The sequence below is a fragment of the Urocitellus parryii genome, chromosome 5, assembly GCF_045843805.1.
Source record: "Urocitellus parryii isolate mUroPar1 chromosome 5, mUroPar1.hap1, whole genome shotgun sequence".
NCBI classification, from domain to species: domain Eukaryota; kingdom Metazoa; phylum Chordata; class Mammalia; order Rodentia; family Sciuridae; genus Urocitellus; species Urocitellus parryii.
The window spans coordinates 133,240,986-133,266,090 of record NC_135535.1 but is presented as its reverse complement, the minus strand read 5'-3'; the positions used below and the strand labels follow the sequence as shown (position 1 = coordinate 133,266,090).

At 35.1% G+C, this 25,105-nt stretch overlaps 1 protein-coding gene across 1 annotated transcript in view; it reads left to right on the top strand.

The window, feature by feature from the left end:
- Window positions 1-10,162: 10,162 nt before the first annotated feature.
- The window catches only part of LOC144255054 (rho GTPase-activating protein 7-like), a 238,208-nt gene continuing 223,265 nt past the window's right edge, over window positions 10,163-25,105 (top strand). The window contains exon 1 of the mRNA XM_077799093.1: window positions 10,163-11,176. Coding sequence (XP_077655219.1) covers window positions 10,163-11,176 — 1,014 coding nt within the window. The remainder of the gene's footprint in view (window positions 11,177-25,105) is intronic.

Genomic DNA, 25,105 nt, shown 5'->3' with positions numbered 1-25,105 from the left:
ATTTATTTCTGTGGTTATGTGTTGATATTTGCTAGCTTAGAATTTTGAGAAATATATGGCCTTAATTTTTTAAAAACTTTAAAAAAATTTTTAGTTGTAGATGGACAATACCTTTATTTATTTATCTTTATGTGGTGCTGAGGCTCAAACCCAGTACCTCACAAATGACAGGCGAGCACTCTACCATTGAGCCACAGCCCTAGTCCTGGCCTTCATTTTTAAAGAAGTTAAATAATAAAAATATGAGGTATAAACTTTGAAATTGAGTTTAAGGAGAAATTGTTCATTTTGACCAAAGGATTATAGAGTATATGTAAGTGGACTTGAGAGTATTAAACAGGAACTCAGATGCAAAAAATCTGAAAGGCAACAATTCACTTAGTGCATATGAATTTGCTCATTGAGAGATGAAAGGAAGAGACTATTGTAGCTGTTTGTATGTGTGAAGATTGCTTTTGTATTGGACTGCAGTGATACAATATTTTAGTAATACAGTTCAAAGAATTCAAAGAAAAATCCGTCCTACTAAAGGAAATTAGAAAGATCAAAGAGCAAGTTTAGAGATTTAATTAGGGCTTCTTTTTCCCCCTCAGCAGTTAGCAAAATATCTAGCATGTTAGGAATTGTCAATACCACTTATCAATAAATGCTTGTAGAATGAATGGGAGGAAAAGAGAGAGGAAGGCAAAAGATAATCAGGATTGAAAAGTGTTAATCTGTGAGAGTTTTTCCAGATATCCTATTAATGATAGAATAATAATTGTTAAAGGGGAAGAAAAATAAGTGGTTGGCAAAAGTCATCAAAGGCTGAGGCCAGAGGTTAGCATCACTCTTGTAAGATGAAATTTCAAGTTAATTAAGAACCAGGAGCATGAGCTTCCAGAAATAGCTTTTTGAAATGAAAAGTTACACGAGAGCAGAGAGAACAGAGCACTAGTGATTTTTCCACAATTTAAACAGAGTGGTTCACCAGAAAAGTCCTGGGCAGGCTCAGAGTGCTGGCTTTGACTCTATGCCATTTGAGTCCTTGAATCATTGCATTTTACTTTTTGTTCTGATCACACCTATATACTGAAATAAAGGCAAGAGTTAAATTTAGCTCATACTCAGCCATGAATTCTGCACCCAAGATTAGTCAAAAGTTGATGGAGTCCTTCTCATCATCTCCATCATCATCATTATCATCATCTCCACCATCAACACCATCACCACCACCACCATCAGCAGCAGCAGCAGCAGCCACCCAGAGTGGCACTGAGCCTCCATGCGTACTTGCAGTGTGCCATAAACTAAGTGCTCTGTGCGTGTTATTATCTCATTATGATTATGTTAGTTCATTATTATTATTTCCCCTCAACAACTTTTCAATATTTCCAATATAGATGTGATTAAAAGGAAGAATTTAGGCAAATAAGGCAGCATCAGGGGGAAAAAAAAAGGATTCTTTAACAATATCTTGCCTTTACAAAATAAGGAGATAATAATCCCTGCCCAGTGAAAGTTATTTGATATTAAGCTATTTACTTAGTCCTGCAAACATTTCTTCTTATTTATGAGTATGTTGTATTACTACTAAAGGAGATAGTATAAGTAACACACCAAACATAGTACCTGATCCATTACACATGCTTAATAAATGGAAATTTTTTCTGCTTTTACTATTACCATTATCATGAAAAGTTTCTGATTCCCTTAATATTGCTTAGGAACCAGAAGCATGAGCTTCTACAAATCGTTTTAAATGAAAAGTTACATAATTCCAGGGCTGGGGATGTGGCTCAGTGGTAGAGTGCTTGCCTCGCATGTGTGAGGCACTGGGTTAGATTCTCAGCACCACCTACAAATAAATGAATAAAATAAAGGTCCATCTGCAATCATAAAAAAAAATTTTTAGAAAAAGAAGAAAAGTTACATGAGTTCATATAGAAAGCAAGCAGTGATAAAATCAAGCATATAGGTAGAAAATAAAATGAAGTAAAATTATGGATATTAAGCATAAGTAAGATGAAAGCTGTATCAGAGGCATCGATCCCTAAAAGGATACTGAACTAATGGAACTGGTTAAGACTCCAACAATTTCTTCTTCTTGACTTCAGTAAAAACTGAGCTTATGTAACGACTAAAACCTCAGTCCCCTATTGTCACCTTGCTATTTGAGCACCTGTGTTCATGTAGCTGTTATCTCTATTTACACTTAGTGATTACTAGGTCTACTGTTGGAGTGTTCTTAGAAATGATAGCAAAGCTAAAAATAAAGTGACCACTTAAGCAAAGCCACAGCTCACTATGGTGATGATAACCCACATCCCTTATTGCACAGAAATATCTTTTTATAATGAGGGGAAACCACATTTCAATCATATTACTTTGCCATCCAAAAAAGGGGTGGGGGAGGCACCAGACTTTTAGCACCAAATTTAACTCTAAGCTATTTCTTGTTGCATGAAAAATTCCAAGTGAAAAAAAAGTTACAGAAAAGGCCATACTTTTCCCTGGTGATAAGGGATTCTATAGAGAAGAGATACTGCAAAGTGATGATTCATTAGTTAGTTGCTTTGCATAACTCATCTAAGGCACAGTGTGGTACTAAACACCACAGGTGCTCTGAACTTATAGGGTGGAACACTATTGAAAAGGCTTTATGCTTTTGAAAGATAAAAAATGGAGACCACCCCCCCCAAAAAAAAAAAAACACAGGTATCGGGAAATTGCTGCATCTGTGAGAAAATATTATCTCTCATGATTGTTTTAAATCAAGGACCTCCTGTAAACCACATATCCCCAGAAAGGTCTTAGTGATAGCAGGAAAAATACCATGAATGTTCCAAGATTTCCTCAGATTTCTCGTGGGTGGCTTAAGAAAACCTTAAGAGAATCTCCATGACTGACTGCCCTGAGCTATGAAGTGGGTGGTAAGTCAAGCCCTGCCAGGATTTGGACTCCTCCCTGCAAGAAAATTAGATACTGCTCAGGAACCTGGCAGTAAAAATAGGGCACCACCGAAATAATAGCTTTCAATTTTGCAACATCCTGCTCTTTTCTGATGAGTGGACTTCTAGTAGAGGGCAAGGGTTAATTTTCAAATTAGCCTGATTCCTGGAGTGACTCTATTCTGAGAGCAAAGAATGAGAAAAAATTTTTTCCAAGTTCCATGAAAGCTCTGAGATATAAATAAAAAAATAGATTAACATTAAAAGAATATTTTTAATTTCTGTGCCTACTTTCTTCATTTTTCTTCTGAAAACCAAAAGTGTTGGGAAGTTGGATGGGCCTCTCAGAAAAAGTCATATCTTCCTTATCCTACTTGGCTTATTTTACATGGTTTATATTGTAATCTGTTAACATTTCTGTGACTTCCAGACAACTTAAAGACAAGGAATCTATTTCATATGAAGTATTTGAATCTCCATTGAACAGTTTACTAATAAAAAATTCAACAGGAATTTTATGTTTTCCATTGAGAACTAATGAAGTACAATGAGTAAATTCCAGCATTAGACAAAGAATATAAAAGTACATGGAGAATGATTTAGTGAGGGATTAAGGGACAGATTGCTGCTAAAGAGAGAACATCTGCATAGACTCTTAGGAGATAAGTTCTTGCATTGTATTATTAAAACTTTTCCCCACAACTTAATTCTATCTTCCTCTAATGTGGATTACATAACATAAATATTTCAAAGAAAGAGCACTAATTATCTCTTAATAAAAGTTGGTTGTCTTGACTAAACTCATAGAAATGCTTTTTAAAAGTGTTTAACATTTTTGGTTTTTGCTCATAAAGGAAATTTTAAAAAATTCTTATCTTCACGGAGCCTTCTGACTGCACATGAGCATCTCGATACTTTAGTTGTCAGTGAAAAGCATTTCTCTTCATTTTGTTATTGAGTTGGGTGGCAGTGGGAAAGTGTCCCAATGTGCGCAATCTAGTTTGCTGGATAATTGATTTTTTGACAGTTTTATCGAGAAAAAAGGAACATCGTTTGGGCCTGCACAACTGATGTGTGATGAGGGGTCACTTTGACATTAGTTCACCACACATTTGAAGAACTGTATTAAGCTAAACTCACGTCTGTTCTAGATTGTTGATTGTCTATCCCAGTTGTCTAATTCACTCCAATAAATGTTCATGGTCATATAGTATGTACAAAACTGACATCCTGAGAGTAGCTAAGACACATCAAAATTTAAAACTTCAAGAAGATATTCATATTCCCAGTGTCTCCATCCCACCAACATGACGCAGACCATGTAGTAACAAAGCTTTGAGGTGTTATCCTTTTGGTTCAGATGCATTCTTTTCTTGAAAAAGTACATTTTAGGAAGTGTAATCTACATTTAAGTGAAAGGCAATTATTCTCCTTGTATCTTCTCTGCTTTTTCACAGGGACTGAGTACATGTTCTGTGGTCACTTGTGTGTGTGTGTGTGTGTGTGTGTGTGTGTATGTGTGTGTGTGTGTGTGTGTGTGTATGTTTGCACATGCACTTTAAGCAACAGTAGAATCAGAATATAACCTAGAAATTGAACATGAGATGGGTAAACATGAACAAAATCTCTAAGTGAAACCATAATAAACTCTAACTTTCCAAGGAAAAATGTAAGAAAAGGAAGGTAACAATACTGTTATATTTTCCTTTTCCCATCTATTAAATATGGAAGACTGTGTGATGGTATCTAAAAATAGCCTAGGAATTAATCACATATTCATTTATTGTATTTGTATATATATATATATATATATATATATATATATATAGAGAGAGAGAGAGAGAGAGAGAGAGAGAGAGATACACACAAGTATACATATAAATATATGTATATATAGTCAGAAATCAATCATGTGTTCATTTATACTTCTATATCATGTGTGTTGTATATATGTTTATATATGCATATTATGTGCATGCACATGTATAGGTATATACATATATACATACATATTATATGTGTACATTTATGTAAATGTGTATGTATATTTTTCTGTGTATACATACACATATATAGTATATATATGTATATATGTAAAATCCCAAAGGAAAAATCAAGGCACCCACTTTTGAGAAGATGAATTTAAAAGTTGCCATTTTCCCAAGTATTACAAGTAAGGTATCCAAGAAAAGTTTAGGAATGCTGCAATGGAGAATTCCTCTTTTCCTATTTATTTGCTGATTGAATGCTATTTACATATTATTTTATGAATGTTAAACTTCTATTCAGATAACATTTCAGAAAGTCCAGGACTAAGATAATTACCAAGAATAACTGTCTTGAATTTGAGGAATTCCCAAGAGGGTTGTGGAAGGATAGGAATCCCTAAAAGAAGTCACCTCAGAATTTCATGCAGCACTGTATTAACATTGGTGGCCCAAGATAAAGATCTAAAATGGTACTTTAAGTTGCTGAAGATGTGGGGTTGCAATTTGTGTAATCAGGAGGGAGTACTGTAGGGAGTGGGGAAGGGGCAAAAGAGAAAGTTTGGACACTTCAGATATATTGTAGAGAATCTGCAGTAGTATTTCAGATTTTAAAAAATCAGAATGTAGATTATTTTTAGCTATTTCTTCTGACATTTACCTCCATATTTCTAAATAATGTGATGGTAATGTAATAGTTTTTCCACTTTAGATATTATCTCTTAATTTCCTACTATAGAAGATGAGGGTTTAGCTCTTTACACCTATTCCTCTCATCATCCTTAACCCTACCTCTCACAGACCCTAGACTCAAAAATAGTTGTTTCATAATTTTCAGTTAAATTAGTATTTACTATTTTTTATTTTGACTACTTAAAAAAATTCACAGCTTAGCCAGGTAGTGGCATATGATTGCATCGCTCTTCTTTTTCTTCTTTACTTTGTTCTTTTTATACACAATAGTTCTATTTATTTGACATATTTATGCAAACATGAGTATGTCTTATTCTAATTAGGATTCCAGTTTTGTGCATGGACGTGATGTGAAGATTCACTGTGGAGTATTCCTATAAGTACATAGGAAAGTCATGTTAGAGTCACTCCACTGTCTTTCCTATTCCTGTTCCCCCACTCTTCTAATAAAACTGGTCCTCCTAGAGTTAATAGTTGATTCTTGTAGTTTCCTGTGTAACTATTACAAATTCTTCCATCCAAATTGTCTGGCTAGAGTATAAAGTTCTTCTCAGTGTAGATATCACATATAGCTGACATATTCATCTTTCTCTTTCTTTCTTTCCTTCTTTCTTTATCTAAGTGATATCTTTTATAGAGAACTATCCAGTAGCTTTTGAGAATAAATGGGTTTTTTTAAAGTGATTTTTCACATAATATTAAGGTAGGAATAAATTCCTATCCTAGTTGTTAAGGCATATTTGCTTGTCATCTTATTTCCGCTGTTACTTCTAAAAAATGCAATACCATTGTCATTCCCAAGTCCTAAAATATAATTTCTCATTCTCTGTCTGATAGCATTAGGGATCATTAACTTGCCTCCTACATTCTGAACTTTCACCAGGATGGTTCCATTACTACTTCATATTCCATTTGTTTTCTTCGGTCTGAAGACTTGGATCATTAATTATGGGATATTTTCTGAAATTTTTTTTGAAAAATTTCTCTCACTTTTCTCTGAAATGCTACTGAGAAATGTGGCTCCCCTCCAAGGTGACTAATGGACTATGAAAGAGAAGGAGGGCATGAAATTGATGACCGCCTACATTCAACTTTTCATGGCATTTGTACACCTATTGTGGCCATTGTTAGAACATTTTATTTTTGTTTACATAGTTTCTCACACAATATTGTAAGCTCCAATATGAAATATAGACTAGATAGATTGTTTAGGTTTATATTTCTGATGTTTAGCAGAGCATCTTCCACTTAGTAGGCACTAAGTAAACACGAGTTTAATAGAGATTAGGATATGACTATGGTCACTTCTGTATTACTACACTCTTGATTTCAGCTGCTGGGGCTTTACTTTGGGACTTGTTCTCACAGGATATAGAATCATTAAGCATAGTTATTATCAGCTGTCCTTTTAATCGGCAAGCTGAATTATAAGGTGAATGTTTATTTCTGAAGCAAGTGCAAAGTAGAACATGATCATTAAATAGCACGTGTCGGTCAATGATTCTCGAACTAGAAGGTCTTCAATTATCATTGTTAGATACAATAACATTAAATTTTGTTTGATTTTAGAATATATACTGTATGCCATGGAATGCTTATGTTGAGGAGTGGTGTTACAAAATTAAACCAAAGAAAACTTTGTAACTGCTTTGTGTCCAAATATCCCATGCACTAACGTCACAGAAAGCAACTTTGGACGTTTCGCAGACATTTTTCAGAATCATTGCACAACTGGAAGTGCATACAGACTCTTGTAATATTAATACAGTGGTGTTTGAGCACATGTGTTTCAGAAGTGAAAAATCCCCATGGAAATTCACTTCATAAAATCAACACTCTGGAATGACCTACACTTTTCCAGATCCTCCATCCAAATCCTCAGAAGCTGAGCTCATTTTGAATGAAAATGCACAAAAAGGATTAGAAAAGAAATGTAATATAAATGTGTAAAATAAGGAGTCAGTAATTTGAAATACAATTTTAAATAAGGCAGCCCGATGGGGAAGCTCATAAGGAAAGTCATGTTTTTTACTGACTTCTCTCTCTTACAAGACAGATTTTAGTTAATTCAGATATTTAGAAAATGACACCAGTATGCTCAGATACAATTGCAAATAATCTCACTTTTCTATGTACTTGTACTTTTTTCAGGCTTTAAACCACAGAAGTCGATTTAAATGAACTTTAAAATCAACATTTAAATAGGAAATCTGAACAGGAGAAGTTGTAGAGATGAAACAATCACAAGATAAGGAAATATAAAGATGACAAACATAATCATAATTATGAAAAATTTTTGCCTTAAAATTAAAAAGGTATACATTCATAAGAATGATGGGGAATTTTCCAAAGAACCTAAGTTGGAAATGAGATCAGGATTAAAACTGTGTTGAATCTATCTAAGTTACAATCTCTATCTCTGTAGTTAGAGTCTTTTAGAACTTGTTATTATATCTTACTTTGATGTGATAGAAATACCACTTATCAAACTTGAGTGCATTATGTTAGCAATTATTTTAAGATTTTTAAGGGCAAAATTGTGGTGATTTCTTTTCTCAATGTAAAATTATATTTCTCGTTTGTAAAAGAAATCAAACCAGAATTCAGGCTCAACTTAAATGTAAATGTGGCTTAGGAATGACACAGTAATACCACTTGGCATTTCTTAAGTTGGCCTGCTCTTTCTACACTGGATAAAAATAAAGAAAAGAAAGCATCTAAAACAGAACCGCCCTATTACAACCCAAATTTGCCCATGAAAGCAGAAATTTTCTGGCTTCCATCTATGCGTTTTTTCCACTTTCTGTAGCCTCCCACACTATAATGACTTATGCATGGAATTCGGAGACTTTATATTTTCTTTTGAGTGCAAAATGAATGCCAACATGGAAAATGTGAATGCTGGCCATTTTCAAAGATGGCCACAGATGTTTAGTGGAATTAAATAGTATCCAAAAAGATATTTGGTCAAGCTAGGGTACCAACATTCTAGTACATTCCTTAACTTCACCAGTCTTTATAACATGGGAATATTTGCCTTTGGGGCATCTGCTGGGTCAGAATAACTTGAGATTTTTGATGGGGAGTCAGAATCCATTTCAATACACTGAAATGTCCCCAAACTAGCACAGCAGTTAATCTTGTGAAATCAATAAGCCAATCCATGTTATGTGCTGACAGTTCTTGTGCAAAATAAAAGCTAAGTGTCTGCTCTTTGGGATTTTTCATTTACAGTCCAGTTATTTGGTTTCATTGTGGAATAATATTTGGGTTGCTCAATTTATAAGGTTGTGTTTACTTCCTCATTCAAAAGGATTCAAAAGGATTTGAATAATTCAAGGCAACATACCTGGAAAGTGTTTTTATTCTGAACTTATCTTACACATGATTTTCTTGTTCATTTAAATTTTTGTGGCCAAATTCTAACTGAAGTACACAAGCCAAACTCCTTAGATACCCAAAGAGAATGAGATTCAAGTTTCTTAAGATTAGTCTTAATTCTTTTATCATATTCATATCTCCTTTCTGGTTCACTTGAATTCCTGAGAGGTATGGAAAGTTTATACATACTAAAGATACATAAGGAGAAGGGATGAAGTAGATTCTCCAAACTACATGGAGACAATGAATTTTACTGGCTATCTGAGCCTGGGCCTTAGAACCAGTACTTAATTTGAATATGGACTTACTTCCTAGGTGTATACTTTGGACAATTTATTCAATTTATTTAAGCTTCAGTATTACTAGCTTTCTAGCTAGTGTTAGCAGTAATAGGATGCATGAACAGATGTATATGTCCTAAAATGCTATAAATTGTATATGTTGTGATTTCTTACCCATGAACTGTGTGTTAATATGAGCCAAACTGGATTATTCTATATTTCTTAGTCATTCCCTGGAGTAAATACATCCTGGCCATTTGGGGTCGGTATTAATTCTTTCACACACTAGTACATTACACATGCTGTCTCTACAACTCAAGTTTTGCATGGCTAGTTCCCCAATAGCTTTTGCTGCAATTTAAACCAAACAACAAATGAATTTCTTTAACAACTTGTGTTCACAAAAATGAATTAAAGGAGCACATGAGCTAGAGCAATGAGTTTTCTTCTGGTGATTTTTCTCAAGTATTTCAATCCAAATATTTTCTTAATGGAGTTTTAAGTGTTTGGTAATTTATATCATTATTCATTAATGGACCAGCTCCACTGCTTTTAAAATTATTGCTGATAATTCTTGACCAGAGATATAAAATTTTCTTCTATTATTAGGCTGCTGCTTAAAGAAATAAACCTTAAAAGATTTCTTACTTCTGTCTTCATAACACAGATTAGTGCTTTTTTTTTTTTTTTTTTTTTTTTACCCAAGATAGATTTTGACACTAGAAATGTATCTGTAACTGCTTGTTTTTTTTTAAATTTTTTAATAGGTGGCAAAATGACAAACTTCACTCTGTTCTTTGATCCATGAATTTGAAATAATCTTTCATCGAGTTCCATCTCCTTGAGCCTCATATGGAATGCATCTCTCTGTCTGTTGTTAAACGACGATGACATGTCTGCAGCTATCAGAAAGAGAAGCTGGGAAGAATATGTGACCCAACGGGTGGGACAGCCTTTTAGTTCTGATGATTGCAACAGAGTATGTCATCATGGACTCGTAGCCGACAGCTTGCTGGCAAGTATGGAAAAAGATGCAACCCTCAATGTGGACTGCAAAGAGAAGTGTGTTTCACTCCCAGACTGCTGTCACGGATCAGAGCTGAGAGATTTTCCTGGGAGACCAATGGGTCACATTTCAAAGGAGGTGATTGAAAATGACAGTCATGAAGGTGAAGATCAGTTTCTTTCTCTGGAAGCCAGCACAGAAACACTTGTGCATGTTTCTGATGAGGATACCGATTCTGATCTATACCTTGTGGATGATAAACAGAGTTTAACTACCCAAGGGCATAAAATATCAGACCAACATAATGTCGAAGGAGCAGGCTCCTTAGTAAAGGCACTGCCTATCATGGAAAGTAACCAAGATTCTTATAACTCATGGGGAATGGCTGGGGAAGCTGATTTGGTAGAAGATTTCGGGGAAAATAAAGTTGCTGATACTGTAAGAAGCCTGGAGCTTTGTAGTGATATAAGCTTAAATGAAACAAAGGATGTACCCAACGTCATTATGCTTGATTCTTTGAATGTGAAAGATATTGTGCCTGAGAAGCAATTGCTGAATTCTGCCGTAATTGCCCAGCAACGAAGGAAACCTGACTTCACTAAAGATGAACCTGAAAGAAATACCCTCAATGTCAGACAGGATGAGTTCTTGGCTACTCCTTGCCCAGACCTAGGACTGCCATTATTAAAAGCAGATTTTGGAAGCTGCATTCTGCAGCCTCCTTCCTGCCCCAGTGGAATGTCAGCTGAAATCAACCTGGAGAAGAGCGGTTTCTCAGAACATCAAAACAAAAGTGCTCCAAAGGTCAACATGGAAGATGGCATGCAGTGTTTACATGTGAGGGACTCTCTGACCACCCAGGAGTCCACAGAGAGCCAAGTCAGACTTCACAAGAGAAAGGTAAGACACATGCACAGAGTATCTGGCTTTTGAAATTTTTTAAATATCCCCATTTTTATCACTTGTTATTTTGCTTTATTAAAAAGCTTTGTAGGCATTTCCTTTGCCCTATAATGCAGCTGTTTAACTTAAAGACTACCCACTTGGTGAAACCATCAAAATATGTACAAATTAAAATACAATTATCTTTCAATTTCATTAATCATATTTATGATGGCTCTTGGACATTTTATTTTGAAATTGTGTTGAAGATATAATTTGACATCTTTTCTCTAGTTGGAACTGAATAGTTATCACCTAGCTCCTAATTATGCAGTTGAAGGCCTTAAGGAGTAAAAAGGAAGTTGTGATTTTTTTTTAAATGTAGGATCCTTTATTTAGACCTCTTTCTTTTTCCCTTCAAAAGTATATTTTATCATAGTAAGAGTGGTATAAGTCACCACTTTACGTGTTCAAAGGCAACAAACAATCTCTCCTCCCACCCAATGTCTGACACTGGATAAATGCTACCCTGGCATATTCACCAGCAATAGATGCATCATGATTTCTATTTCTTGCCACGATTTTAAAACATCAAAAAAGCCAATGCCTAGATCCCTTAGGAAGCTTCCAAGTGACAGAAGCAAACACTGAGGTATCACTACATTGATTTGTTGTTTAGTGAACTCTTAGCCAAAACTTCAGGATTTCTCCAATATTCTTTAGACAGTGTGGGGTTGTCCATTCCCAATAGAAGTCCAAATACAACTTCTCCTATACATCCCACCTACCAACTGGCATTGAGACCCTGCAGATCAGACACTTTGTATAATAATTAAAATATGCTTTCTTACCCTTCTATTGATATAATCTTAATCTTAAAATATGCTTTCTTACCCTTCTATTGATATAATCTTAATCTATAGTTGCAATTCTACCAAACACAAAACTAATGTTCTTAGTTCTTTTTAATGGGGGCTATCTACCTACAATGAAGAAAAAAAAAATTCCCCAACTGTCTCTGTGGTTAAAAATCTGGTTTCCATAAACTGTGGTTTAGCTAACAAACTAGATCAGTAATATGTCATGAGCTCGTTTAATTGAAAGCAAAGACTTTACAGCAAAAATAGGTGTGTTCGAACCATGTGCCAACAGAGTATTCTGTGCTGCTGGCCATCTCTCCCTTCCTTACATAAATTGTATTAAAATGTTAATGTTCCATAAAGTTGTTATGATTGGAATGCTCGGGCCACTTTTTCAGAAATTTCCATATATCCTATCAATTCTGTTGGAGGGAATGCAATAATGACATAAGAAAGTCTCAGCTGACCTATGACATAGCCCCCCTAAAATAAGACAAATCCTGCCCAACTGCTGACATAAACATTAAACATTCCCTAAACATGTGCTCACCATTTGGACATTTATATCAATACTAAGAATGCTGAAAAGGATTTACTCTTGGACGTGTCCCTATAGCTTCATTGTATTTTGAGAGCTGCAATCATATCTCATTTACAAGTTCTAACTTAAATAATCTATATTAAGCATTTTGTTATTCTACAGCTTTGTGACATTATCTGGTGGAATATTTACTATGACTCTACAACCATTTGGGGGTGAGCTTGTAATGAACAGATTAAATGTAAAAATTCAGATTCAAAATTTACTCTAGAAAAATACGGTTATGGAAGAAGTCCTTAGAACAAAAAATGCATAAGAATTTTTGTTTTATTCATTTTGAATGAGTGTAAAAATACCTTTAAATTGGCAATTCGCCATTTTCAAATCTTACTAAAGAAATAACAACGTATTCATAAAATAATACATTCATCGTTGTATTGCATGTTCCTGAAAACAAAAGAGAGTAGCCTACATTTCCATCAATAAACAACTTGTTATTCGTCTATTGTATGGAACGCTATTGCAGACATTCTCACTTTTTACCCTACGTAATTTTTATAAAAAGTGATAGAGTGTGTATGAATGTATACATGTATTTACTTTGTCAGCTATAGCAAAAATTATAAAATGAAGGCTTGGAAAAGTGATTTATAGCATAAAGTGATATAGTTTTAGTCAGAGAACTTGAATCAACTCATTATCTGATGGTCATGTGAGTGAATCAAATTCTTCACTGTATTTCTGAATGTGGATTTATCAGGGTGAATTTTAGTCAGCTTTCCATTGCGCTGACCAAAATACCTGATAAGAACAAGAACAATTTAGAGGAAGGAAAGCTTATTTGGGGCTCTTGATTTCAAAGTTCTCCGCCCAAAGATGGCCAGCTCCATTGCTCTGAGCCCACGGGGGAAGGACCCATTGAGGAAAATCTGCTCAGCTCCTGGAGGCATCAGGAAGTAAGAAGATGCACCCTTCCAGGGCACACCTCCAGTGACCCGCCCGCTCAAGCCACACCCCATCCATGCAAACTAGGATGAACTGATTAGGACACAGCTCTCCTAATCTAATTATTTCATTTCTGAATACTCCTGCAATAACAGGAACTTTTGAGGGACATCTCACATCCAAACCATAACAGGATATGATCAAGATTCTAAGACTTGAAGAAAAAATCCAAACCAAAAAAAACTATAGGAGAGCTTATAAAAGCAATCACCCAGAATGTATTAAAATAGTTCTCTAGAGAAATCATTGGGCTTTAGATAGACGTTATCATTCCTTGAAATCCATATATCTTGACAGGCATTCATTGTTTTGCACAACTTATTTTTTTCTTGATGTCCAATAATATTTTTGACCATCCAGGATACACACACACACACACACACACACACACACACACACAGACACACACACACACACACACACACACACACTTACATATTAGAAGTCTCAATTGTAGAAAACTGCATCTGTAGTATATCTAAGGATTGACCTTTTGAGCTAATAATTTCCTTAAAGATGATGAAATGGGTCATAAAACTGAAGCTACTAAAAGCAAAGGAAAACAAATGGGCTAAAAGCAGACATTAGAGAATGAGCGCTGAGGTCGGGCAGATGATGAGTGGTCATAGGGCCTTGGCTGAATCCCTGGGGTGAGACAGCTGGTTAAAAGCAATTCTCAGAAACAGATTCCAAAGATGTCTGGAGGAGGGAGACAGTCTAAGAAGTGGTCTCTTTAAACCAAAAGAGATGTGAAGATGGAAAATACGAAGGGAAAGACTTGAGGTTAGTTTTTTTTTTTTTTTTTTTTTAAGAACTAGTGTATTTGTCATTGATGGTGGTTCACAAATTAAAGAGAGTCCAAAATTCAGTCTTCTGTAAGGGCTATTTAAATATTCTCCAAATTTTTGAATAATTATATAAACTTATAAAATGTTTTATTTGCTCACCTAAGACAAGGAATAAACCATATTACAAAGAAAAAATAAACTTGAAAAGATTTTGCAAAAATATGAACTTTGAAAAGACACTGAATTCTACATTCCAATAAAAATCTAGACTAATTTTATGATCTTATTTTATTACCCTACTATTAGTGAATCTGTAGACTTGACTACTATCATTCAAAGCTAGCATAACAGTAGCTCAAACAACCTGGTTTTCTCACATACACATAGTACTTAGCTATAAGCAGTTCTGGACCAATATGTAGGCTCTGTATTTTCAAAACTCCAACCCCTTTGATCCAAACTCACTCCTGTCTTGAGACTTCAGTCATATTTAGGCCAGTGTGGTAGGGGATACAGGGAGATGCACACTTCTTTATCTCTCAGATTGCATGAACTAGAACTGAATTATTTGGCTATACCTAGCAACAAGAGGGCTTAGAATTGAAGTCTGCCTTGTGAGAGAGAATGTGTCTGCTAAAACTCTATTATCATAAAATAAGAATATTTATGTTAAGGGATAACTCACAAACATATTGAGGAAAAAACCCTTAACATACATATATACTAATGTACCCTGTCATGTTATGAAAGAAATAAATAGGTTACAGTATATGTTCTGTTATATTCTTTGTAAATACTTGGTACTTGAAATACTTGATACTTTAATTTCACACTGCAATATATCTTTCTGTGTTAGGAATCTATTTTACATATTAAAGTGACATTGACTGAATGCTACACTATTTCTTATAGGATAACCATCTAGGAGCAAAATACTGCAGTGTACATATTTTATGTTAAGTTGCTGGAAAATGCAAGATGTTAATTAACCAAGACAAATAAAACTCACATATTTTCTTCTTACCCTATCTTTAAAGATATGCCTATATTTGGTTAAAGCACACCCATTCTTGAAACGGCATTCTCTTTGACTCCTGAATGCCTCTATGGGACCTTTGTCCCAAGGAAAGGTTGATATTGACCCTTAAGTGATATAAAAGATAGTAAAACAATACCCAAAATATGGAATAAGTCAAACTATTGGCTGGCTGGAAGAATATAAAAGAGAAGGAAATTTTGCCCAAGAAATAAAAACCAAAAAAGATAGCTCAGCCATGGTACAAAGTAATGTCACGAGATATGTTGAATAAAAGCAAGGACTAGGAGAAGGATGGTAGTCTGTGAATAAGTTATATCAGCCGAAAAAGAAGGAATGAATGGCATGCAGGACATATAGCTTTCTAGGTGAATTCATAATAGTATGAACTCATGCTAAGGTCACTTTTAGACAGGTCTTTTGAAGCTTTCAAGACAGGTCTGTTGAGCAGATTGCCTTTCTTAAATCCTCTTGCTTTTCAGTTCTATTTTACTAGGTTAAAGTTTTGATATAATGAATCAAAATTGTTACTAGGTAGATAACTGGGCATAGACAGGGACATGTTCCTATGATGACACTTCACCCACATATTTTTAGCTGAGCTGTGTCCCAGGTGAAGCTAGTGGCTTTGTAAGCAACATGATGTATGCTCTTTAGGCCACAAAAAATTGTCAAATGACTTCATGCCACAGAAACTGGTTTTTGCTTTGTAAACAACTAGAAAGCCAAAAACATATTTGCATACACTTGGGACTCAGATATTTTGCCTCATCTCAAATATAATTCTAGTAAAACTAATTAGAAATGCAACAATGGTTATTTTATGAAGAAAAACACAAGATATAGTGCCTAGTGATCAGTCAATAATAGATATTGTTCATTTTCAATATCCCAGGCTCTGTTCTATGTGCATGCTACACTACCATCAGTTAGACAGTCAAGGTGTTTATGTTGTGAAGCATATAGTTGCTTAAATCCCCCTGGAATATCAAATGAGGCTTCTGTTTGACTAACATGAAAGGCTGGGACTCAAAGAAGTCTAGTGAGAATGAAAGAGAGAGAGGGAGACAGAAAGAGGAGAAGGAAAACAGGAAGAGAGAGAGAGAGAGAGAGAGAGAGAGAGAGAGAGAGAGAGAGAGATGGGCAGGCTAAAATAGTATACTAAAAGAAGCATTGGTCAATTGCAAGGGGAAAATGTATATCATTCTTCAGCTGGGCGCTGCAGTGCACACCTGTAATCCCAACAGCTCAGGAGGCAGAGGCAGGAGAATCAGATCAGGAGTTCAAAGCCAGCCTCAGCAAATTAGCAAGGCACTAAGCAACTCAGTGACAGCTTGTCTCTAAATAAAATACAAAATAAGGCTGTAGATGTGGCTCAATGGTTGAGTGTCCCTGAGTTCAATCCCTGGGACCACCCCCAACACCCAAGAAAAACAGTGTAGCAGTCTTAGACAAAATATGGATGTTGAGCAGACTGAAATCAAATCTGTTGCAACACAGTGATTTAGTGATCTCCAGCAGAAGTTTAATAAGAAGACAAAGGTAAATAATTGCTGTCATTTTACATCAGGTTCTCTGATGTCTAGAACTGGTTTTCATTGGCTGTGTCTCTATTATACAGAAGATGGAACCCTGATAAACTAACATTTCAAGATCCTCAAATGTTTTCTCTTTGGGGGGAACACAACTTTCCCCAATTTCCTCAATCAAATTAGTTGATTTTTTTCTCTATATATTCATGGAGGATTTTTTCCTTATACAATATATCTATTCCATTTTTAATTCCAATGTATAATTAACAACAAATTTGTTGGAATTCATTTTATTCCACTATTGCTAATTAAAATGCAAGCTCCCCAAGGACAGTTATTCAGTCTCCTTTCTGTAGTGTCCAGCTCAATATGTAGGACCTTTCCATAAATTCTTGAATGAATGAATGACCTTACCATGGTAAAACATTTATTTTTCAGAAAACAATACCAAATATCAAGAGCCTAACATTATAAAGATTCCAAAGAAATTAAGTCATGCATCCAAAATCATTGACTAGATATCCCACACTTCATACCATAATCTACTTTTTGTTCTCCAAGTTCCATGCTAAACCGGATGAGACAAGAAGAGGGGGGAAAGGAACCATGTAACATCTGGATCTCTAAGTCAACCCTCAAGTTTAAAATTATTACCACTCTTTGCCACAGAACAACTAATTAATTATATGGCAATCTGTGAGTAAAAAAATATTTAGGTTATGGTCAGTTTGTCTCCAGAAAGGAGTGAGCAATGTTAGGTACAGAGAAGAAAAATATTAGAATATCTGTTAGCATTTATTTTGTCCTTTAAACTTGTATGTTTTATAACACATATGATATATTAGCACAAATGTGTATGCACTATAGTTTTAAATAAGTGAAATATGCATGCTTACTGAGGGAAGTGCATAATCAAAAATGTTAGAAGGGCACTCGTTCAGAAATTCTGTAGTTTTTCTGGTTAATATCACTTTGAGGAAGTTAGGGATGGAATGGAGAAGAAGTGACAGGAGTAAGAGATCAAAAGAAACATTGATGTGGCTGTGTCCCTGTAGTATGCTGTTTTTAAGTCTTTCGGGTATAAACTGAGGAGAGGGATAGCTGGGTCAAATGGTGGTTCCATTCCCAGATTTCCAAGGAATCTCCATACTGCTTTCCATATTGGCTGCCCCAATTTTCAGTCCCACCAGCAATGTATGAGTGTGCCTTTTTCCCTACATCCTTGCCAACACTTATTGTTGTTTGTTTTCATAATGGCTGCCATTCTGACTGGAGTGAGATGATATCTTAGAGTAGTTTTGATTTGCATTTCTCTAATTGCTAGAGATGATGATCATTTTTTCATATATTTATTGATTAATTGTATATTCTCTTCTGAGAAGTGTCTGTTCAGGTCCTTGGCCCATTTGTTGATTGGGTTATTTGTTGTTGTTTTTGTTGTTGTTGTTGTTGTTTATTTTTTAAAATGTGTCAGATAATAGTAAATTTCTTAATTTCTATCAAGAATACTACATAAAATAGGGAGATTTCCTACCAGATACCTTGAAGGCAAAAATATGAATACACACACACATACATACACGTATGTGTGTGTATTCATATTTTTGTATCTTAATCTTTCTGTGTGTGTGTGTATGTGTGTGTGTATACTAATGTGTGTGTATGTATACTGGATGAAAGTAATTATATCTGAATATTTCCTGTTCCAGATATTATTTTTTAAAAAGTAGTTATGATGTGTGATGAGCCTCTGATCCAATTAGTGACTTGGACCAAAATTGCAAATTTACATTAGCTATTAACAAGGTCATTAATAAGTTCATATTAACTTAACATGAGCATTTATTGGAGCAAAAATTAAAACACTTTCATGATGTTACTTTACATAATGAATGGTTATTTCTGAGCCAGCTGCACATTACAGTCTATCATAATAATGAAACTAATTTAGTTTCTTCCTCGTGGATTTCTGTTACTATAAACCAAGACCAATTTATTAATCTTTTAATACCAATGAAACTGCCATAGCTTTTGGCTGCCTCCGTCTAAGAAATGCCAATATCCACAAAAGTTGGAATAACTTACATAACAGAGCCCTGCCCCGGTTATCTGGGTACCAGACACAATGGTGCCAACAGGATCTGTTCGTATTCTGGCTCATGTTCTCAGAAATAACATACTTATCCTTTGCTGCCAACAAGATCTCTATTCCACAGATAATTTTCTAACTGTAAAGAAAATTATAGTGCTATTTTAGAGATAACCTCACAGTTTTCAAAGGAACTATAAGCAAATAAGAAAACACACTTCTACTCTTTTTTTTTTTTTTTTTCAGTTCTATTTCTACCCTGGTCTAGGAATAAAACTAGTGATTAATGAAGTTCTTCAATTTTTGGACTCTTTTTCTTGAGCCAATGAAACTTCAAAAGGGTTTTCTTCTTTTTATGTACATTAAAAATTAACCCAGAGGTTTTAAAAAATGTTGAAATAGCGTCACTATTTGGTCTAGAAAATGAATAGCTTGGTCTGAACTGGATTTTCTTGCCAAGAAAGTTAACTGTGATGAAGGGAAAGAGTCCAACCCAAACTGGGGGATGTTGTTTAGCCTATGTGAGCTGCACATGTCTCTGGAAAATGGAAACAATGATCTGTACTTCACAGGGTTGTTGTGAACATTAAATACGACAGAAAATGTGATTCGACATCTACGAAGTCCAGAAGTAGAATAATCTAAATTTTTCAACCAAGGTTTGAGATGAGGATCTGACAGTCCCATAACTGAATAAAGCAAAGTTATTATCTCTGATTATAAGTTAAATTCTAGTGGAATATATATTGACAGCATATAGAACCAGCCAGCACATATCTTGTGCAGCTGGAAATTTCTGGAGGGCTGCATGGCTCAGGGTAAGCTTCCACAGCTTCCTTGCCTTAGAGAGCTGTGTGGAGAACCCAGTGATTAAACCAGTGGGCTCTGATACCAAACTGCCTGCTTCACTCATTTATAATTTTGGGACTTGTAACTTACTTAATCTTTCTGTGTCTCAGTTTTTTCATATGCATGATGGGATTTCTCTCTCTGTTGTTAAAGAGATCAAATGCATTCAGAAATATTTATAATTCAAACAATGCCTGGCATATAGTAAACACCATATGTTTTTTTCTGTTATTAGTAGAAGTGATAATTTTTGTTTTAGTAAATTATTCTAGTTATAAATGTGAGAGTAAACTGAACTGTCAGGAATAATTCTGGGGGCCGACTGACAAAATATGAGAGAAATTTAGGAAATAAGTCAGCCCATATGGACACCTTTGCTATCTAATTTTAACATTACACAGTACAGTCTACAGTATGCATTCATTAACTAAGAAAGTATTTCTTAAGTACCTTTTTTCCCCCATGCACTTTGTTAGGTGTGGTGCAACATTTTAATAAGTATCATATGTGCATCCTGACCTAGAGCTTACTCATTAGTAAAAGCAATATCACACACAGGTAACTCACTTGAATATTAAGCTAAACTACTCTTGGTAATCATAGTAATAAATATTAGAATATTATGTAATATTAGGTTTTGAAATACCAGTATGAAACACCAGTATTAGTATTATCATGGTTCAATATAATTCAAGGTAGAAAGTATTGAGATTTCTGGAGACACAGTTAGGAACAGGTCCCCTAAAGGGGAGGTGAGAAAAGGCTTCCTTCAAGGGGTACCCAAGCTGAACTTTGAAGGATTCACTTTAGATTTTGTATATGTGGGAATCCAGAGAAGCAAATTTGTGGTGCTATTTTGATAATACTTGAGAGATTCAGATTCATTTTTTAACACACAGACTTAAATCTTAGGAAGAAATAAAATAAGCAAACACTTTGCAAAAGTCATTATGTATATAGGCACTTTTAAGTACTATAGAGCAAACTATCTCATGGTTTTATGAAAACAATAGTGGTACTTCACATGCAATACCTTAACTTAGGCAAAACAACTTTCCCTTTTCAAATTTAGACTTTTAACTTGGTGATTTGAGGGATCCTTTTATTTAAACTTTTTTTTTCTCTAGATTTCAGCATACTAATGAGTACTGTCAAATGCTGTCTTTACAGCCATGATAATTTGCCCCCCCCCCCCAGGGTATTTATCAGTAAGCAGAAAAGTGAAATGAAGATCAGGAAGATATGCTCCTGATTAAAACAGTGTCAAGAGATGCTCTAGCAAAATAGTTCAACGACAAAAATGATGATGCTTTGAGTGAGTGAACCATACTAACTTTCAATACTGTCATCAATGACATTGGAGCCATGTATGGAACATTGTTAATTAATTATTTTTATAATTATGGACAATTACGAAAAGGTGATTTAACAGTACAATGGACTGAAAGCATGAGAAATAAAAAGCCAAGAGACTAATTCCTTGTTTGTGAAAATTGCAGCCCTAATTATGATGTTGCATATTCCATTAACATATTGGCCTGATACATAAGGAAACTTTCTGCTTTAGAGTCACTTGGAAGAGACACCCAAAGATAATTAAGTACAATTGGAACAGACAAGAAATGCACTTTATCAATATCTGATAAAAGGTAAAATTTCAATTTTTATGCTGGTATAAATGAAGAATTTTTTTCTTAAGGATAAGAATAGAACATGGGCACTCACAGACTCTGTGAGCAATTTGACCTGATGCATAACAATGTGTTCCAGGGATAGCAATCCATGATCATGTCCTTCTGTTGCTGGGGACAAACATTGAGTGGGAAGGTCAGTGCTGCAACCCAGTGTGCTGGACAACAGCCCTGGATTTCAACATTATTATCTAACATTTACTTCAAATGGTAATTTATCTCATAGAATTTATCTGTGCTCTTCTGAATGAGTTAAACTTTTTAAGAGAATAATGAAGTGTAGTATAGTGGGGGTACTAAGAATTTAAAAAAAACTATGTCACAAAAATATTAATTATAAAAATTCATATCCAATATCTCCAATAAGTAAATACAATCTGAGAGTTCAGCATTTGTTTTCTTAAAAACATAGCCAGGCTTATTGAAGCTTGATGTCAAGGAGGTGACAAAACACATTGAAGTATTCACTACTTCAGGAAGAACATTGGCAAACCGGCCAGTTGTTCTCTGCTTCCATATATTTTCTTTACTTTTTTTTTTTTTGGCACCAAGGATTGAACTCAGTGGCACTTAACTACTGAGCCACATCCCCAGCCCTTTTTTAAAAATTGTTTTATTTAGAGACAGGGTCTTACTAAGTTGTTTAGTGCATTGCTAAGTTGAAAGCCTTGGAACTCGTGATCCTCCTGCTTCAGCCTCCCAAGCGGCTGGGATTACAGACATGTGCCACCATGCCCAGCCCTCTATGTATTTTCAAAGTAGTTGCAAAAGAAAAGTAGAAGCAGGCTCAGCTTTGAGGGCCTTTATACCCTTTTTACCCCATCCACAGAAGCATAGAGAGGTGGGAGGTTGACCCAATGTGGCCAATCAGTGCCTACATCAAAAAAACAAGGGCTGAGGGTACAGCTCAGTGGTAGCATACTTGCCTAGCCTGAGCAGAGGTTGGAGCCTCAGTGCAAAAACCATCAAACAAAAACTAACCTTGCTCTTATATGCATAGTAATTATTTCCCACAGGATGTATTTTCCATGGTATAGTTGGAACTTTAATTTCCCATCCATTCCCTGTACCTTTATCTTCATTTTGTTGTAAAATGATAACATAAAGTGCAATGTCTTGTCTCATGTTCATTTACCCAACAAAGCAAACAAATTGCTCATTTTACCATAAGATTGCAAACAGCATCCTACAAACCAATGAGATAAAAGACAAGGATTTTGCTTTTTGTAAGTTCTTGGAATGTTCCAACTGGAAGAAACTTTAAACATCCTTGCATTTCTCTTTAACTGGAATACTGTGTTTGTATTGACAAGGCCAAGGTGCTATAATTTAGAGCGTTAATAGTGGTATGTCCTGTTACCACTGCAAAGTTGCTGTCCTACAGAGAAGATGCTGAGTTGCATATTATTCTAGAAAAGCTACAATTTAAAAGTAATCAGAAAGAGTTGGCCAACATCAAAATGTAACAGAAACCTAATATTAAGGTTTTTTTGAGCAAAGAAAGGAAATATCTTATCCCTCTATTTCAGAATTTTGTCCACTTTGTGTGCAGAAAAAACAATCCAGCCTTGAGAATTTAACTATCATTTCAGGTAGTTGTTGATAAAAAATATAAAATTAATTTTTAAAAGCTAAAAATGGAGTCTAAAATGATATTTGTGTTTTTCAGCTTCTCCTGGTTTCTAGTTTTATAATGAAAATTCACTCTTTTCTGAGGACTGAGTTTTCATTTAATTCAATTATTCTGTACTTTTCCCCTGTGATCAACATAGACTTTTATCATAAATATTATCTGTGTCCACTTAGGACTTACAAAGTGCTTTCTCTCAGATGTCCACAGTGTTTGGATTGAGGCATGATAAATTTTAAACAAACTGAAAAGTATTTCAAACAAGGTCCACACTGTGAGCAATCATTAAGAAGGCAAGAGAGAGAGGAAATTAACTAGTAGAAAAGTTGGTGTGATCGTCATGCAAATTTTTTTGTACATATGTCTGTAATTGTGTAAAGCACTACATCTTTATAGCTAAAATTCTATCTAGACTAGAAGCAAAACATACACTAAATTGTATATCGGCCTATCATAAGCAACTAAAAATGGAAATAAATCTATTTTTGATATTTGTTATCTTACATATTATAATCCTTAATTTCCAACCCTGAGCACTGAAACAATTTATTTTCTGATAGTAAATGAAGAATCTTCATGTTGCTTACACGTAGCCTCTTGATTATAAAATTTCATTTTTGTATTTCACATAAATCTATTTTTAGGAAGGTCAATTTACTCTAGAGATGTCAATAACTAAGTCACTACACTGATAAAGAATCATGCATATGAATTGCTGCCCAGTATGGTGTCTCCAGTTTTTTTTTTTTAAATGAAATTATTAGCAAATATGTAAATGTTTTCACCTGAGGTTGCTGGCCAGGTCACTTTGAGACTCATGGAAATCTTTCCTCTGCACATTCATCATTGTGCACACTCCTTGTCATGGTCAGTGGGCACCCAAGTGAGAAGAAGAAGACGGATTTCCTGATGAACACTACTGTTGACCTTGAGGAACTGCTTATATTCACCATGACATATTTACCATATCCCAATGTTGCTGCCTTTAAGTTTTTCTGCTCAGAATTCCACTACCACTTTGATAACACCTCTGCATTCCTAACCTCTTTATTCAAGGATATTGTGGTGCTTTTTGAAACCAAGAGAACTAAACAGGTACATATAATAGAGAGTGAGTCACAAGTGGTATCTATCCATCAAATGCTCTGAGATGGAAAACAAAACAAAACAAAACAAAATTATTTGGAAACAATACAAATTAAAGTGTATCTATAGTTCCAAGAGCTAAATGAAATGAAATAAATTCTTATGTAAGAGACTTGTTCTAGAAATTCAAAATGTTAATTAACGGATGGGAGTGTAGCTCAGTGGTAAACTGTACGTATTATATGCAGGAAGCCCTGGGTTCAAGCCCCAGCACCATCCCCAAATTGGTTTACTAAAAACAACTCTTGGATTCACATTGTTAGATGTCCATATAGACCTATGGCACAGTCAGAATTATAGATAGTTCAGCTGAAAAATTTAGATATCTAGAATCTAGCTTCACCCTTAAGTTGATTTAATAGTTGTTATGAAAATAATTTGATCCCTTTACCCCCAACCATCTCCTCCTCAAGTTAGCAACACCATTTTAAGCGGCCTCTTTTCTGTGTGGGGGAGGAGGGACCAGGGTTTGAACTCAGGGGCACTCAACCACTGAGCCATATCCCCAGTCCAAATTTTGTATTTTATTTAGAGACAGGGTCTCACTGAGTTGCTTAGCATTTCACTTTGGCTGAGGCTGACTTTGAACTCATGATCCTCCTGCTTCAGCCTTCCAAGCCATTGGGATTACAGGCGTGTGCCACGGCACCAGCCTTAAGTGGCCTCTTCCCTCCAGCTCTGACCTCTTCCAATCCCTTCTCCACACTGCAGCCCACACAGTGTCTTCACACTCTCCTTCCAGATCTTCAACATTCCAATATGGAAGATGCTTTGAAGGAC